The 16,662-nt window shown below is 50.6% G+C and overlaps 1 protein-coding gene across 1 annotated transcript in view; it reads left to right on the top strand.

Moving 5' to 3' along the window:
• DISP3 (dispatched RND transporter family member 3) overlaps positions 1 to 16,662 on the top strand; it is a 30,846-nt gene that overhangs the window by 13,028 nt on the left and 1,156 nt on the right. Inside the window, exons 2-20 of the mRNA XM_058855274.1 lie at positions 379 to 1,315; positions 2,541 to 2,760; positions 4,179 to 4,315; positions 4,749 to 4,883; positions 5,113 to 5,273; positions 5,577 to 5,716; positions 6,375 to 6,520; positions 7,935 to 8,096; positions 8,459 to 8,620; positions 9,061 to 9,183; positions 9,770 to 9,906; positions 10,410 to 10,591; positions 11,025 to 11,155; positions 11,849 to 12,024; positions 12,675 to 12,801; positions 13,615 to 13,760; positions 14,091 to 14,250; positions 14,624 to 14,737; positions 15,746 to 15,912. Of these exons, the coding sequence (XP_058711257.1) occupies positions 379 to 1,315; positions 2,541 to 2,760; positions 4,179 to 4,315; positions 4,749 to 4,883; positions 5,113 to 5,273; positions 5,577 to 5,716; positions 6,375 to 6,520; positions 7,935 to 8,096; positions 8,459 to 8,620; positions 9,061 to 9,183; positions 9,770 to 9,906; positions 10,410 to 10,591; positions 11,025 to 11,155; positions 11,849 to 12,024; positions 12,675 to 12,801; positions 13,615 to 13,760; positions 14,091 to 14,250; positions 14,624 to 14,737; positions 15,746 to 15,912 (3,663 nt within the window). The remainder of the gene's footprint in view (positions 1 to 378; positions 1,316 to 2,540; positions 2,761 to 4,178; positions 4,316 to 4,748; positions 4,884 to 5,112; positions 5,274 to 5,576; positions 5,717 to 6,374; positions 6,521 to 7,934; positions 8,097 to 8,458; positions 8,621 to 9,060; positions 9,184 to 9,769; positions 9,907 to 10,409; positions 10,592 to 11,024; positions 11,156 to 11,848; positions 12,025 to 12,674; positions 12,802 to 13,614; positions 13,761 to 14,090; positions 14,251 to 14,623; positions 14,738 to 15,745; positions 15,913 to 16,662) is intronic.

Genomic DNA, 16,662 nt, shown 5'->3' with positions numbered 1-16,662 from the left:
TAATTAAATGTTCCAGGTTAGCTGATTAAATGTTCCAGGTTAGCTAATTAAATGTTCCTGCTGCTGCAGGAGCTGTGAATCTGTGAATCCCTGCAGTCCCCATGCCTGCTGCTGCTGGAGCCATGCAGAGCCTTCCTCTGCCACAGCACTGGGCTCTGGGACTGTCACTTCTCCCTCTCTGGTTCCTCTGCCAGGCAGAGTGTGGGATACCTCATGGCAAGGCTGTGGTTTCAGGGGCTGCAGCAGATCTGTGGGGTTTGGAAGGAGTGATTCTTTCCTCCTGAGGGAATTGGAGTGTGCCTGGCTGTGCTGCTGCGAGCCTGTGCCTGTGCCACTGCTGCTGGGCCCTGCTGACTGCCCTGCTCTGTCTGTCTGCAGGTGCCTGACATGGACACAGAGGATGACCCATTGTTACAGGACGCCTGGCTAGAGGAGGAAGATGAAGAGGAAGCCTTCAGCTCCCGGAAGAGGCAAGAGGGTGCTCTGTTGTGTGGGAAAAGCCCGTGCAGAGTCAGGCCCCTGTGTGTCACGCTGCCTGTGTCTGGCTTCTGGAATATTGTTGGTTGGGTGTTTACCAACCCGTACTGTGCTGGTTTCATACTTTTCCTGGGCTGTGCCATCCCTGCCGTGCTTGCTGTTGTCATGTTCCTGCACTACCCTGCCCTGGATATTGACATCTCCTACAACGCTTTCGAGATCCGCAACCACGAGTCCTCGCAGCGCTTCGACGCCCTCGCCTTGGCCCTCAAATCCCAGTTTGGGTCGTGGGGGAGGAACCGCCGGGACCTGGCTGACTTTACCTCAGAAACCCTGCAGAGGCTCATCTTCGAGCAGCTCCAGCAGCTTCACCTCAACGCTTCCCATCTTGGGGTGAGCGCGCGGGTCAAGCGCAGCCCGCCGGGGGTCAGGACCAGCTCCGTGCAGCCCCAGCCTCGGCTGGGCACAGGAAACCAGACTTCCAGGGTCGGGAGGGGAGCCCCACGCTGGGACTACTCCAGCACTTACATCAGTGCCAACACACAGGCACACGCTCACTGGCGCATCGAGCTCATTTTTCTGGCGCGGGGGGACTCGGAGAACAACATCTTCACCACCGAGCGCCTGGTCACCATCCACGAGGTTGAGCGCAAGATCATGGACCACCCTCGCTTCAGGGAGTTCTGCTGGAAGCCCCACGAGGTCTTGAAGGATCTGCCCCTGGGTTCTTACTCCTACTGTTCCCCTCCCAGCTCCCTCATGACCTACTTCTTCCCCACTGAGAGAGGAGGGAAGATTTACTATGATGGCATGGGACAAGACCTCGCTGACATCCAAGGTGAGCTGAGGGCCATGGGCAAGGGGCTGGAATGCTCAAGGAATGCCTCTCCTCAGGTTCAGGCAGTCTGTGGTGTGCAGCTAAGAGGAGTGACTGCCTTGTATGGAGAGGAAGATGGTGCTGGGCTGTGCCTTCAGGAATTGTCTTTTCTGCACCAGGGCTCCTTTTCAACCCTGCAGTGCCAGTCACAGGTCACAGACCCCCACAGGCAAGCGAGAGGGACAAGTGAGGGAGTGTCCTGCATGGTACAGATGTCTTCTGCTGACCCTTGTCCCCTGTAGATGGTTGTGGTTAACTGGAGCAATGCCAGGGCTTGGAAAGACAATAGGGATGAGCTTCCCTGCGGTACAGAGCAGATTAAAGAGGTCTGTGGGCTGCTCCAGCAGCTTGTGAGTCACCAACTGGAAAGGTTTCTATAAGGAGAGGAGGAGAGAGGCCCTGCCGCCTCCTCCCAGCTCTGGGCCCTGTTCTGTGCTCCTCTCCTGGAACAGAGGCTCTGAGTGGTGACAAAGAGGTGACTCATGAAGAGTCTGTGGGTGTGATGTGGCTGTGGGATGTTCCCTCCATCTGTCTCCCAAGCCAGGCTGCAGAGGGTGGCTGTCCAGGGGCCATGCAGGGAGCAAGCAAAGAATGAAGTCCATCTGCTCCAGTAACAATTTGTTACCAAAACAGGAAAGAGCATAGTTCCTGGGCTTTCTGGTATGAACTGGAGGGAGCTGGATTTTGGGAATAGATAGGCAGTGTCTCTTAGTAAGAACAAGCTGAGTGCCTCCATCTCTGCATCCCTCACAGATGGCAGAGGTAGCAGGTCACAGCAGAGCCAGGACTTCTCTTCCACAGGCATTGTTTACTTCTTGGGCTTCCAGGTGTAATGGAGAAAATCTTGTCCCCATGTAAGAGAAGAAAGAGAAGGAGTGGGAGTATTGATGGGGGTGTTGTTGGCTGGGGGTGCTGTGGGTCAGGTCAGTCAGGTGGAAGATGTGTCCCTGATGGGGAAGTGTGTGTGGGCAGCAACACAAGCAGTCACAGAACAGGAGTAGGATGTGAGACTTTGCAATCCAGGTTTTCCTGGCCCTCCTTGGTCTCTGGAAGGCAGCAGCAGCAGCCAGCATCACTCTGATGAAGGACAGGACGACTCCCAGTCTCTCTGTTGCACACTAGACCCTGTGCCTTGCCAAGCCAATTAAGCAGGACCTAACAAAAGTGGCTCTGCTTTCTCCTGCAGGGTCCCTGGAGCTGGCCATGACCCACCCCGAGTTCTACTGGTACGTGGATGAGGGGCTGTCTGCTGAGAACATGAAGAGCTCCCTGCTGCGGAGCGAGATCCTCTTCGGGGCACCGCTGCCCAACTACTACTCGGTGGAGGATCGCTGGGAGGAGCAGCGCCACAAGTTCCAGAACTTTGTCATCACCTATGTGGCCATGCTGGCCAAGCAGTCCACGAGGTGAGGGTGTGTGCAGGTGAGGGAAGGGCAGAGGATGGAATAGACCTTTCAGGGCTAAAGCTCTGCCTGAAGGTTCACAGCAGAGCAGGAGGGCCTGTTCCATTCTGATAGCCGTGTTCCATTTGGCTTCACTGGGAAGGCACCAGGCACCCAGACATGCTAGCTTGGACTGCTGGACAGACTTCAACAGTGGCCATGGAATAATGTTCCAGATGAAGGAGAAAAAGCATCTCCACTGAAGCTGGAGCTGTGAATGATGGTGGGGAGCATATGGCAGAAAACTACTCATCTGCTCCCCTTTGCTGCCACTTCCTACTGCAGCAACATGCCAGAGACACCAGCAGAGACAATGAAAAGGGGACAAAGTTTGAATCTGCTGCCTGCCTTTCCACTGAGTCCTTGTGTGGCACTGGATCTTTTTGCTTCTATCTTAGAAATCCAGTTCCACCACTCAAACAGAACTGCCTTCCTGCTCTGAATTTGGCCACCACTGGTTTGATGCAGGGGATGAAATGGTCTTTACTCAAGGCTGCTCAACATGTGGATCCAATCCTGCTTTTGCTTTTTGTACAGAGAGGTGGGGAGGGGAGTCTCAGAGCAGGATAAGTTTCAGGAAGTGCAGGCTTTTCTAACCACCAGGTCTGTATGACTTGGTTGGACAGAGCTTTGCTCAGTGCTTGTGTGAGAGAGATGATAAAACAGAGATAAAAAGAGCTAAAAGAGCATCCCAGTACTCAGGCAGCTGACAGAAGTCTCTGTACCTTCTTAGACTTCAGACTTTCTATTCCCCTGAGTCTCAGTACTTCCCAGAACGAAGGGATGCTGATCTTCAGAAGCAGGTTGGAATGCAGGCAGCCACAGAGCATTCTCAGCAATGGGCTGGGAAAGCAGGTTGTGCTTCTGACAAGCCAAAAGGGAATTGAGGCCAAGGCTCAGTTCCAAAGCCCTGATAGCCTCCTATGGTGCAGCATTATTGTAGTCCTGGTTAAATTATGTTGGATTACTTCTGCTCTGAGCCTGCTTCCAGAGGCAGAAGCTGGTAAATCATATGGTTTCTGATTAAGCTCTCACTCTGCCTGCATCCGCTGTGCTAATATAATAAGCAATGATTAGGATTCCAGATGGAATTGGCTTTGAAAGCTCCAGGAGCTGTTTATTAGTGCCCAAGACCCACCATGCAGTGGAGGAATTTAAAAAATATTAGACCTGCTCTTTATTTTTCCCCTTCCCTGTGTGAATTTCACCTCCAACAGCAACTTTGTTCAACCTGCTCTCACTGTTCTGTTTTCTCAGAGAACTGCCAGGTCATTAGAGCAGTGACCTCCTTTGGCTCTGGAGGAGAAACTGTGCTTTAAACCACTGGGCTCTGCTCCTTTTGTGCTCAACTATTCCTCTTCTTTCATATCTTCCTACCCTAGCAAAGTGCAGGTGCTGTATGGAGGGACAGATTTGTTTGACTATGAAGTGAGGAGGACTTTCAACAATGACATGTTGCTGGCCTTCATCAGCAGTAGCTGCATAGCTGTCTTGGTCTACATCCTCACCTCCTGCTCAGGTAGGCTGGAGTCACAGCTACCCTGTTCTAACACAAATCCAGATGTGCAGTGTCTGTCTGTGTCTGTGCAAGCCCAGGGAGAGGCTCTGATGCCCTGGCACCAGTGTGGCTGTGTGGCACAGCAGCATGCAGAAGGGCAAGCCAGTCTCATTCTCCAGAGTCGAGATTTTTATGGGCAGGGTGAGGGAAAGACTCACAGGAAATCAGGAATAAGATGTGAATGCACATCTTACTAACACTGGCATAAATCTGATGTAATTTTTTGCATGAGCCTCATGGGATAGAGTCTGCAAGCAGTATCCTGCAGCCTTGAACTGTTTTCTGTCACCAACACACTCATGGGAACCAGTATCCCAGCAGGGCAGGTGGGAGGTGTTGTTCTCCTGGGCTTGGTCAGAGATATTATTTTCTCCATGTTTCTTTTCTGCTGTAGTGTTTCTGTCATTCTTTGGCATTGCCAGCATTGGGCTAAGCTGCCTGGTGGCTCTGTTCCTGTACCACGTCGTGTTTGGGATCCAGTATCTGGGTATACTCAATGGTGTGGCTGCCTTTGTCATCGTGGGGATTGGTAAGCTCATCTTTACTCCAAGCCTGTGCTTTACCTGTGCTGCCTTGCCCTGCCTTCTGCCTGCAGGAGAGAAGAAGGTGATGGTGGCAAATGCAGATTGAATTTTCAGGCCCTTTTCCATTACCTGTAAGTTTAGTATTTGCAGGTCAAATGCCAAAGGGGAAATCAGATTTTCAGCAGGTATCACCTCTGTGAGCAGGGTATCAATATTTCTGCTGTCTTTTTCCAGGGGTTGATGATGTCTTTGTTTTCATCAACACCTACCGCCAAGCCACCCACCTCAAGGACCTGCGCCTGCGCATGATCCACACTATCCAGACAGCAGGAAAGGCCACCTTCTTCACCTCCCTGACCACAGCTGCAGCATATGCTGCCAACATCTTCTCTCAGGTACCCTGCACCTTTGGGATTTGGGGTTTTCATTTCTGCCAAAAGACCTGATGGATCAGGAACCTGCCAGACCTGCTGCTTGCAGGGCTGTCTCTTACCTGCTGTAAGGCAGTGGATTATCCAAGGAAATACTTCTGTGCCACTGATCAAACGGGCTCTGTCTCAGTGCTTTACCCACCAGGTTTCCTGGTTATCATGACTGAGGTCAAGATGTGCTATTCTGAGGTTCCTCCAGACATCTGCTGCCTCTCCAGCAGTCCTGCCCCAGTTGATCCCAGCCCTGTGTTCTCTCTCCTCATGCAGATCCCAGCTGTGCACGACTTCGGACTCTTCATGTCACTGATTGTGTCCTGCTGCTGGGTAGCTGTGCTCTTCACCATGCCAGCTGCTCTTGGAATATGGACCCTTTATGTGTCCCCATTAGAGAGCTCCTGCCAAGCCAGGTGAGCCCTGGAGCCTATGGGTGGGAAGCTGTGGAATTTACAGTCAAGGAGGTTTGCAAATTCCTTCCCTATCATGTCAGTTTGTCCTCATTCCCCTCAAGCAGCTTGGCTTTGGCTCTGACAGAAGGATGGAGCAAAATGGAAGGGTCAAGTCCCAGTCTCACTCTCTCAATCCTCTTGGTTGAATCCCATGGAGTACTGGACCATTTGTTTCCTCAGAGCCTTAATGCACAACTAAACCTTCAAGCAGTGGACACAAGCCCTGCAAGGCAGGCAGATCACCATTGCTCCTGCCTGTGAGCACAAGCAGGACGTGGAGATTTGTGTTTGAAAGTCAGCACATTTCCTCTTCCCCTGCTCTTTAGCACTGCAGATGACCTGGCCTGATTTAATTCATTAGAAGAGAGATGAACTGCTGAAAGTCCCATCACTCAGCACCCAGTGTCCATGGCTCAGCCCTGCTCTGTGAATCCAGCCCAGCCCTTGCCCTTTCAGCACTCAGCAATGGAATTTGCTCCTGGCAGTGCCTGTTGTCTTTCCAGTTTATTGGAGCAGGCTGTTGCTGCGCTCCTTGCCACTGAAGGAGCCCACTGGTAACTCTTCACAGGGTATGTGGCTTAAAACTCTTCCCTTTGTCTCCTTTCCTGCTTCAATGCAGCTGCAGCCAGAAGTGCACCAAAAAGAGTGCCTTGCACCTGGCTGAAGATCTCTTCATTGCCTCAGACACCACCTCCAGAGCAGGCAGAGAGACCCTTCCCTACCTTGATGATGACATCCCCCTGCTCAGCGTGGAGGAGGAGCCTGGTATGTGTGTGCTGTGCGCTGCCTTTAGGGGATCACACTGCCCTCTGCATCCTGCAGTTCTCCCTACCCCTGACACTGGTCCTTGCCTCAGTACCCCAAAGTGTAAACTGGAGCCATCATGGGAGGTTGTAGGAGTCACAACTCAGTATTCTTTGTAACTTTGCTTTGGGATCTTCAGTGAGTGTCAATGCATGCTTTCTTAACTACTTTGCTAATTCTCTGTGTCCACTGTGGTCTGCTTTCTGCCTGGAATCACTGATTGTGACATGGATGTAGCCATGAAACATCTAATCCATAACACCAGGACAGCTCATACATGGAGTAAAGTTTTCCCTTCTTCCCTGCCATTTGGAGCTCTGCATTTGGGAAGCAGGAAAAAGAGCACTGTTGTTCTCCAGCATCAGCCCCCTAGAGCAGCTCCATCATCATGGTATGAAGAGGGCAGTGTCTTGCCTGATATCACATAAGCAATCTAGAAAAAAAGCCCAGAAATTCCCTGTCTGTTGTTGGCAGGAGATAATCCTTCCAGCCCTGATGGCAAGAAAAAGGTCGTGCTCTCTTGTACTTGGCTTTTAAAACTTGCTGGAATCTCATCCTTTTAAAACCCCCAACAGCAGTGAGTACCTTTCAGGCCTGGAAGCAAACTGGAGCTGGAGATAACTAAACCAGTTCCATGGCATGTGCAGAGCCCTTGCTGCAGAGTGGGCTCTGAGATGCCTTTGACAGGCAGGCAGAGAAGCTCTGGCTCTGTGAGTTCTCTTTAGTATGCCAGAGCCACATGCAGTGGTGATGTATGGAAATAATCCCCCTCTTCCCTGCAAACAGCAGAATGTTTTCCTCCAGGGCCCCTGGGCATCAGGGAACTGTGAAGAAGCAAAGCAGATTGTTCCAGTCGCTGACCAAGCGTGGTTTGTGGTTTGCAGTGTGCCAGGCATCATCCCAGCACAGCAAGTGCCCACTTGTCACACACAGAGAAGGGGGCAGTTCCCTTGGCATCCCTGATCTGGAGATTGGAGAATCAGGGAGGAGCCAGGCTGCAGTCAGGAAGAGGTCAGCTGTGTGTAATTAGCAGGAAGACTAATTTAGTAGGACAGGGACAAATTCTGCTTGGCCCAAGAAGCATGCAGTGTCCCTGTGACCTTATGGACAACGTTTGTGGGGTTTGGTAGAGCAAAGAATAGCCTGAAGCACAGATTTGGACTGAGCTATGGATTTACATTGTAGCTGTTGCATGGCAGTGACTTGACAAAGATGCTGCTTATAACATGCTGGAATCACTGCCTCTGCCAGGGTCTTACTCCATCTCTTTAGCTTGAGTGAGTAGTACGGCACCTTGCAGAAGGTTTGATAAAGGAGGGCAGAGAGCTCTGAGAGACACGAAACTGAGACTGTTTTTGATTTCTCTCTATTCTAGTCTCCCTGGAAATGGGGGATGTCCCCTTGGTGTCTGTGATGCCAGAAAATCTGCAGCTCTCTGCAGAGAAGAGCAACAGGGGTCACTTGATAACTCATCTGCAGGAGCTGCTGGAACACTGGGTGCTGTGGTCTGCAGTGAAGAGCAGATGGGTGATTGTGGGTAAGGAAGGAGGAGATTTGCATCTACATGGATTTTAGGGGGTTTGACATTTCAATCAGTCTCCAAGCCTTGATTATTAGTGACAAGAGGTGGGAAAAGGGACATGGGAGACAGCTTCTAACACAGTGGAAGAGTGCTCCCAGAACATTCAGTCCCTGAGGGACTTTTCCATCCCTTTCTTCTCACTCAGATCTAAAGTGGCAGATCCTGATGGAGCTTTTTCCAGGCATGGGGAGAAGAAAGCCCTGCTGCCACTGTGCTTTAGTGGCTGTTCTTTTTCCAGCTGAAAATACCATCCCTGCTCTCTGAGCATGTGTGAGGTGCACGTAGGGTCCCACATTTACCCAGGTTTCTCCTTGCAGGGCTCTTTCTCCTTGTTTTGCTCCTGTCCATATTCTTTGCCAGCCGCCTCCACCCAGCCAGCCGTGCTCCAGTCTTGTTCCGGCCAGACACAAACATCCAGGTGCTCCTGGACCTGAAATACAACCTGAGTGCTGAAGGTATCTCCTGCATTACCTGCTCAGGTGAGAACACTGATCCCCAAACCATGGTGGGTGCAGCCCAGCCTGGCCCAAGTCCTGGACTGGAGGAGTTGAAATGTGAGGCAGACGCCTACAATGTTCAAATATCTCATTGGACATCGGATGGAGCTCGTGGAAAGGAGGCACCCATTGGGAATGGGATGGTTGAGTTGCCTGTAGGAGTGGGGTATTCAGAAAAGTATTCCCTGCTTTAGCCATGAACTGCATGAATATTTCTTCTGGAGCAATCCCTTCACAGGGATTGATATGAAAACTGACTATTTTTACTCATAAGTGCTGGGCTCATGTCAGTGCCCAGCTGAGGGTCTGTGTTGCCTGCTCAGGGTTTGGTATTCAGCTGCAGAGTCTGTGGTACACACGGGCCTGGTGCATCTTTTCTCATGCCATTCACTCTGGCCTCCCTGACTAACCTTGTGGGACAGGTTTGTTTCAGGAAAAGCCCCACAGTTTGCAGAACAACATCCGAACTTCCTTGGAAAAAAAGAAGAGGGGCTCAGGGTCACCTTGGGGAAGCAAAGGCAGCATGAGTGATACAGGGCAGCAAGGTGAGTGGGGCATGGTGGCTCTGGCCACATTAGCAGCCAGGGCTCAAGGATCCACTGGGGTACAAACTAAAGCACATGCTCTCTGAATAGCTGATGGGGAATAATTCTCTTCAGAGCCTGCCCCACTGAGCCCTAGGTTGGTGCTGGATGTATGGAGCATCTTTAGAATCCCCCTTTCCCTGAATACCTACTGCTCCCTAGGACATGGTCCTGTAACCCAGCTGGCAGCATTGTCTGGTGTCATATCCCTCTGATCTGAGTACAGTTCACATCCCAGTCCTGTTCACAACCTTGTTGGCAGGTCACAGGAGAGTAAATTCAGTTTGCAGGGGATTTTGAGGATAAAACAGTTACTGGGCCAGGTCCCAAGATGACATGAATCATTAAGCCACCAGGAATTACTGCAGCTCAGGGTGTATTTGTGATAGCCTTTGAAAGGTGTGCTGCACTGCCAGAAGGCAGAGGCTGTGCCTGGTGTCCCAGAGCAGACAGCAGAGAATAACAACCCTCCTTTGCTCTGCCTGTGTCTGTAGGATTTGCTGATTTAAGAAGTAGCACCAAACCTCATGCCCTCTGTTTCCTTCAGAGCTCCAGGGGACTGTGTATATCTCCAAGTCCAGGAGCAAGGGAAGACCAGCCATCTACAGATTCTCACTCAATGCCAGCGTCCCTGCGCCCTGGCAGATGGTGTCACCGGGAGACGGGGAGGTGCCTTCATTCCAGGTAAGTCGGTCCAGGATGTTGGACCCCTCTAGCAAGAGGGCAGCACTCAGCAGGTGAGCACAAGAGCCTCCTCCTGTCTCTCCATGGGGTCCTGTGTAGCTCTGGGTGACGTTTTCAGGGCACTGCAGTAGGGTAGTTAACACAGAAGGCATTTTGCTTGGCATCATCTGAGACAATACCTCGGAGTGCCACAAGACTTCACCTGTTGCTGTTGTGAGGTGACTCTCAGTGATGGGAGCAAAACTGTGGGTGTCTCTAGGGCAGATGTCCCTCACCCTGGGCACAGCAGCCACCATTCAGCCTAGGCCACTGGGAATGGGGGTGTTAAGGGGCCTGTCACACCTGCCCATCGCTGGGAAGGGGCAGGCTGGGGGCTGTGCCTGCAGTGCTCGTTCTGTGTGGCTGTGCCAGCGCTCAGGGAGGAGGGGAGAGTGTGATGCTGATGTGCAACAGGCTGCAACCCCGTGGAGTTAAGTGTCTGTTTTCATTAATCCGTTGCTTAGGTGTATAGAGTGCCTTTCGGTAACTTCACCAGGAAGCTGACAGCTTGTGTGTCCACAGTAGGGCTGCTTAAGCAGATGAGCCCCAGGAAGTGGATGATGACCACCTTGTCCTGTGACACCAAGAAGGGCTGGAAGTTCGATTTCAGTTTCTACGTGGCCTCCAAGGAGCAGCAGCGAACACGGTAACCTTCCCAAACCCCCCTCAGGAGCAGCCCAGCTGAGAGGCTGATGTGAGATGCCAGAATGGCCACTGCTAGTCCTGCCCTCAATCAGTGACATCCATGGCTCTGGAATTGCTTTGCTGCACATGTACCCAATCTCTGCAGTCACTTTGCAGACCCATAGCATCATTTACATGCAAAAGCCTGACAGACTGTGTCTGGGGGCTTCTTTGGGTGGCAGAAAGATGTTGCTGATCTGTTTTTTGCCCTTATCCACCTGAATTCTTGGGCTGAATGGGCAGCACAGAATATGGAATAGCTAGGGTTCCAGGTGTGCAGATGTTCACCTTTCCCTTTGCTTCTGTCCCTGAGAATATCTGTTTCCATGTAATACTTTGAATGCTTCATCTTCCCTACCTCTGTCTCCCCTTAACAAACTTTCTTTGCTGCACAGGAAATTGTACTTTGCCCAGTCACACAAGCCCCCTTACCACGGCCGAGTGTGTGTGGCTCCTCCAGGCTGCCTGCTCAGCTCCAGCCCAGACGGACCCACCAAAGGCATCCTGTACGTTCCCAGTGAGAAAGGTAAAACCCTTCTATTGCAGTGTAATAATTCTCGCTCGCGGTGAGAGACTTCTCCAGGGTCAAGCTGTTCAAGTATAAGCAATTTATTATAAGGGTAAAAGGAGGGGAGACCCGTGTCCACCACCAGCCTCGGCGTCCACGTGGTCCGGGGGAGGGGAGAGAGAACAGGTAGAGCAGGGGAGTAGAGGTTGGATGGGGGAGGGAGGGAGTAAGAGAGCGAGGCTACTGTTACAATCGATTATATGCTTTCCTATAGTGAATATTCTAATTCTTAGTAACCAATCACCATGAGACACACCCACTAAAGAATTTACATACAGCCTATGCGCTTCCCTATTTTAACATACAGTGTTGCATTTTACACTTCACAGAGCTTTACCAGTTCTATCCTTGTTTCTTTACCTCTGGACTTTCCTGTCAACAGGACATTGGTTTGTCAGCAGGGATTCTCCTTCTACTGGCTAGGCTATTGTCCTTTGGTCATATAGTAACCAGTACTCAGTATCTTATGACTCAAAGCAGGCTTTCATTTCTATCTCAATTCTAGGCCTCATGCCTTCAGAATCTTTTGTTAAACAAACACATTCAGGTTTCCCTGCTTCATCCTCCCCAACACCCTTCAACCACGCCGAGATCCACACAATCCCACCTTCTCCTGCCACCTGAAGTAACCAATTATTCTGTATTTGACAGCAGCACCCAAAGCCAAGCTGTCAGCCACGTCTGGATTTAACCCGTGCGTGAACGCGGGCTGCGGGAAGCCGGCGGTGCGGCCGCTGGTGGACACGGGAGCCATGGTGTTCGTGGTGTTCGGAATCAGAGGCGTCAATCGCACGCGACACCCGGACAACCACGTCATTGGAGACATGGTACACCCTGTCTGGGCTCTCTGGATGGTTTTTAGTTAATACCCACAGCCCAGGGTGGACAGATGGAAGGGCAGAGGTTGTAGCATTGTGATGAGCCAGTAGAGTTCTGTTTTAGCAATTTGACAAAATAATGGAGATCAGGAAGTTCTTACTGAAAAAAAAAAGCCACTTCAGACTTTCCAGAAAATCCCTCTGAGTGCAATATATAACCTTCTAATTTTGAGTCTAAACCTGGCTTTCTTGAGGGTTTTAGAAACTAACCCATCTCAAAATCTCACTACAAATTCAAGACTGAGGAAACTGATATTTTTCTATAATATATATATATCTTGTTATGAAGTACTAACAAAAAATAAAAATCACTTACTCTAGGGAAAGGTTACTAAATGTGACTTTTCTAATAACAGCTTATCTCTGAGATCTGATACCTTGACACATGACAGTCTTTCCCTAGAAAAATTATGCTTAGCTTGGCTGATGCACTTGAGCTTTCTGCTGTTCTTCCTGCTCTGTGATTTGGGGGTAGTGTGCAGACCCAGCCTTTGCCTGTTTCCTCTGAAGGGGCAGTGAGAAATGCAGGCAGCTGAGCTCCAGTTGCTGTGTGTGTGTCTCACGTGCGGTGCTCTTGTCATTGTGTCTCCTTGTGAAAGGGCAGTGTTATCTACGATGACAGCTTTGACCTCTTCAAAGAGATTGGCAACCTGTGCCGCCTCTGCAAAGCCATTGCCAGCAACTCTGAGCTGGTGAAGCCCGGAGGGGCTCAGTGCCTGCCCTCGGGTAGGTTAGACTAACTCCTCTGCAGCCCTACCTGTGCTTGCTTCAGCTGGGGTCCTCAACAGCAAACCAGAAAGGGTGACTGCTTCTTGCTGTCTCCTCTTCTTCCCAAGGCAGCTTGACCCTTCTAGAACATGTCACTGGTTGTGCTTTTTGGGACAGAAAGTAAGAAAGGTGGTCTCTTTAATGCCAAAGACACTGGGTAGATTCTTTGGGATTTAATCCAGAAAGATAAGAACAGGATTGCATTTGTTCTTTCCAGTCATGGGTATTGCTTGAGAGAAAACATTTTGATTCAGTAAATATCTTCTTAATACCTCCTGAATAACAGTGAACTCACACCTGATCTCGTTGCAGTGGGGCTACTCACTGTCTCTGGCTTTGCACACCTGACCAGTGACCATCTCCCCCAACTTCAGAGGTCACAAGGTTGTGGAGCTGAGCTAGCAAGTTGTGGTAGTTTGGCATTTGGTATATTGTCTTGAGGCTAAAAGTCATTTTCATGCCTGGAGCAAATCCCTGCCAGGCCAGGCAGACATCCCTTGCTCTTTGTGCTGTTCCTGACAGCTGGGGACAAACAGACAGCACTGTCCTGTCCCATGCTGCTGACAGAGCCACATGAGAGCTGTGATGCTGAGACCTCAAGGGCTTTGGCAAACCAGAGTGGCAAGGGGAAGCAGCTGTGGACAGATGGGTCCTGTGACTCTTGGGGCTCTCATTTTGGGTTGTTGGTTGGGTTTTTTTTTCATCCCCTTGCTCCAGTGTGCTTCCTTTCCCTGTTCTGCACTCCATCTCTTGCTCTTTCTTTCTCTCCAGGTTACAGCATCTCCTCCTTCCTGCAGATGTTGCACCCTGAGTGCAAGAATATCCCTGAGCCAAACCTGCTGCCTGGGCAGCTCTCTCACGGGGCAGTGGGGGTGAAGGATGGGAAGGTGCAGTGGATCTCCATGGCATTTGAATCGGTGAGCACATGGCATCACCTGGTGACATTGTCATTCTGCTGACAGTGACTTCTGGGGGTTTAGCTCTGCTCTTTCTGCACTGGCCACTTCCATTTGCAGCCATAATTTAGTGTTTATTAGTGTTTGTTGCAGACAGTTGCCTGCACTCACAAGTTGGTAGAAGTGGCTGTTACACCACAATTAGGCCAGAAGCTGGTGGCAGGTTTGCTCAAATGCCACTGCCAGTTCTGCCTGGTGCTGCCACTCGAGCTAGGTTGTTCTGCCCTTTTCCTTGCCATGCATCCCCTGCCCAAAGAGCAGGACATGAGTGATGTGTTTATCTTGTTACAGACAACCTACAAGGGGAAATCATCCTTCCAGACATATGCTGACTATCTGAAATGGGAGACATTCCTGCAGCAGCAGCTCCAGCTCTTCCCAGAGGGCTCTGCTCTCCGGCATGGTTTCCAGACCTGTGAGCACTGGAAGCAGATTTTCATGGAGATTATAGGCAAGTGATGCCATATTTCTCTCCCTGGGGGAACCCACGCTCTCTGACACATCTTCACAGCACACTCTGTCCCATATGGTGGGCATGGGTTATATCTGCAGTCCCTTCCATTGCTGTGCAAACTCCTAAAGTCTGTTCCTGCCCTAAGCAATGGGAATTGTCAGAATTAGGCAAAGCCCAAGGGAACAGGTAAGGGAAGGGACTCAGCCCTGCTGCTGCGAGATTCAAGAAACCGATCACCTTCTTTCCACTTTCATCCTCCCCTTCCTGTCTTCCCCAGTGTGAGTCCCTGCCTGCCTTGTTGCCAGCAGGAACACGGTGCCTTTCTCATCGCAGCTTCCAGGATTCATATCAGCTGGCTGTTTCCTTCCAGGAGTGCAGAGTGCCCTGTATGGTCTTGTCCTCTCGCTGGTCATCTGTGTGGCTGCCGTGGCAGTGTTCACCACACACATCCTCCTCCTGCTGCCAGTGCTGCTCAGCATCTTAGGTAAAAAACACCAATTCCAATGTGTCAGGCTCTCATTTGTCCTGAAATTGTTGGATTGTGGCACTGCTGATTCTCTGTCTCTCGTATTCTGTGTAAACCCTTTTGGCTTTCCAGGAGCCAGTGCTGGAGAACAGACTGGCTAAGTGAACAGAAGAAACTCTCAACAAATGCACAGGAACCTCACTGGGAAAGTAGATTTGTGTGTCTAATTCCCAGTGTGTTTTATCTACACAATCCCTTTTATTTGTTTAAATGAGGGTTTTAGCTACACAAATGCCATCTCTACCTGTTATGTATAATAATGTGATTAAGTCCCACAAGCTCTGAATAACAATTGCACTACTTTCCAAGAACCTGCACCATGGCTGCTATTTCCAAGCAGTGGGAGGTGTTAAAAGCTGAGTATTTTAGCAGTGTTTTAGTATTTGAAGCAAAATTGTAAATAGTTTCCTCTCCCTGGCTGGTGATTTGATAATATTGTGGTCTAAGTGTGTTGCTAAACTTCTCAGTTTAAAAATCAAATCTATCATTTTGGAAGCACTTAGTCTCCCACATATGACTCACAAACCAACAGTTCTCTTTGCCTTCAAAGAAGTGTGCTCAGCCTTTGTGTAACTCCAGCAAGCAAAACAACAGGCTCACTTCCCTGTGGTGTTTGTGTGCACACATGGACAATTCTCTGGGCTTGGATTCACTTAGCAAGAGTTTAGATTGGCATCAATCTGTCAGTTTGCCTGATATTTAACTGGGTGTTCCACTAGCCCCAGCAGGTCTGGTCCCTTACACAGTGTCCCTGTGCTGAGGGAAGGTGAGGGAAGTGTTTGTCTCTGTGGAAGGTGAGGGAAGTGTTTGTCTCTGTGGCAGGGGAGTGGGTGCCAGACTCAGGCTGGGTGCCACACAGACCTGTGGGGTCTGAGCCCAAACTCCCCAGGGATCCACTTGTACCAGCAGGCTTGTGCAGCAGTCCCAGAGTCCTTTAATTTGCCTAACAACACCTTCCTCACACAGGGGTCGTCTGCCTTGTGGTGACCATCATGTACTGGTCTGGCTGGGAAATGGGAGCTGTGGAAGCCATTTCCCTCTCCATCCTCGTTGGCTCCTCTGTTGATTACTGTGTGCACTTGGTGGAGGGCTACCTGCTGGCAGGGGAGAACCTGCCACTCCACCAGGCACAGGTGAGCTCTTCTTCCTGCAGCTTTGCATTTCATTCCTCTTGTGCCACTCAGGCTTGAACTTAGCAAACACTTCAAACCTCTTCTGGGTGATTAAAGCTGATGGATATTTCCAGGTCAGCAGACAAAAGAATAAGGTGCTGAGGGCACCCTTAGAGGAAGTTCCTCCTTCTGTAAGTATGAAGAAAGCTTTAAAGGCCTTTAAGGAAAGGCACAGATGTGCTTTGAATCCTGCAAAGTTGAAAGCCTGTGTAAGCCCCTGGTATCCTGTGTTCCTGCTCACTATAAAGAGGCTACATAAACCCCCACCTCCAGTGTGATTCTGGACATGCCATGCTGGGAACATTCATGTGATGAAGGACACGTGATAAGGAAGGGGGGGGGGAAATGTCCTGGCACCCTCAGAGCATCCCTGGGCTGTGGTATTTGCTGCTTGTCCTGCTGACTGCTCCAGACTGTGAGCTTGTGTACCTGAGCACAGTAAAATCAGATGAGGGTTTCCAGCCCACATGGTTGTCCCTTTCTTGCTGGCCACAGCTGTGTCCAAAGCAGCCTATATTCATGTCCAGGTGAAATGTGTGTGCTGGAACAGCTCTGCACTAGCTGTAACCTCTGAAAACTGCTGTCCTGGGGTGACAGCTGCTTTGCTGGACCACCAGCTCGCCTCTGGCCTTGTTAACATATTTTGTCTCATTGGGAAGATGGAGACCACTGTGGGGGTTCAAGCAAGGCTGGTACCCTGGCTGGAACCAG

This window comes from Poecile atricapillus, chromosome 22 (genome assembly GCF_030490865.1).
Source record: "Poecile atricapillus isolate bPoeAtr1 chromosome 22, bPoeAtr1.hap1, whole genome shotgun sequence".
Taxonomy (NCBI): Eukaryota; Metazoa; Chordata; class Aves; order Passeriformes; family Paridae; genus Poecile; species Poecile atricapillus.
This window is presented reverse-complemented; position numbering and strand designations above follow the sequence as displayed.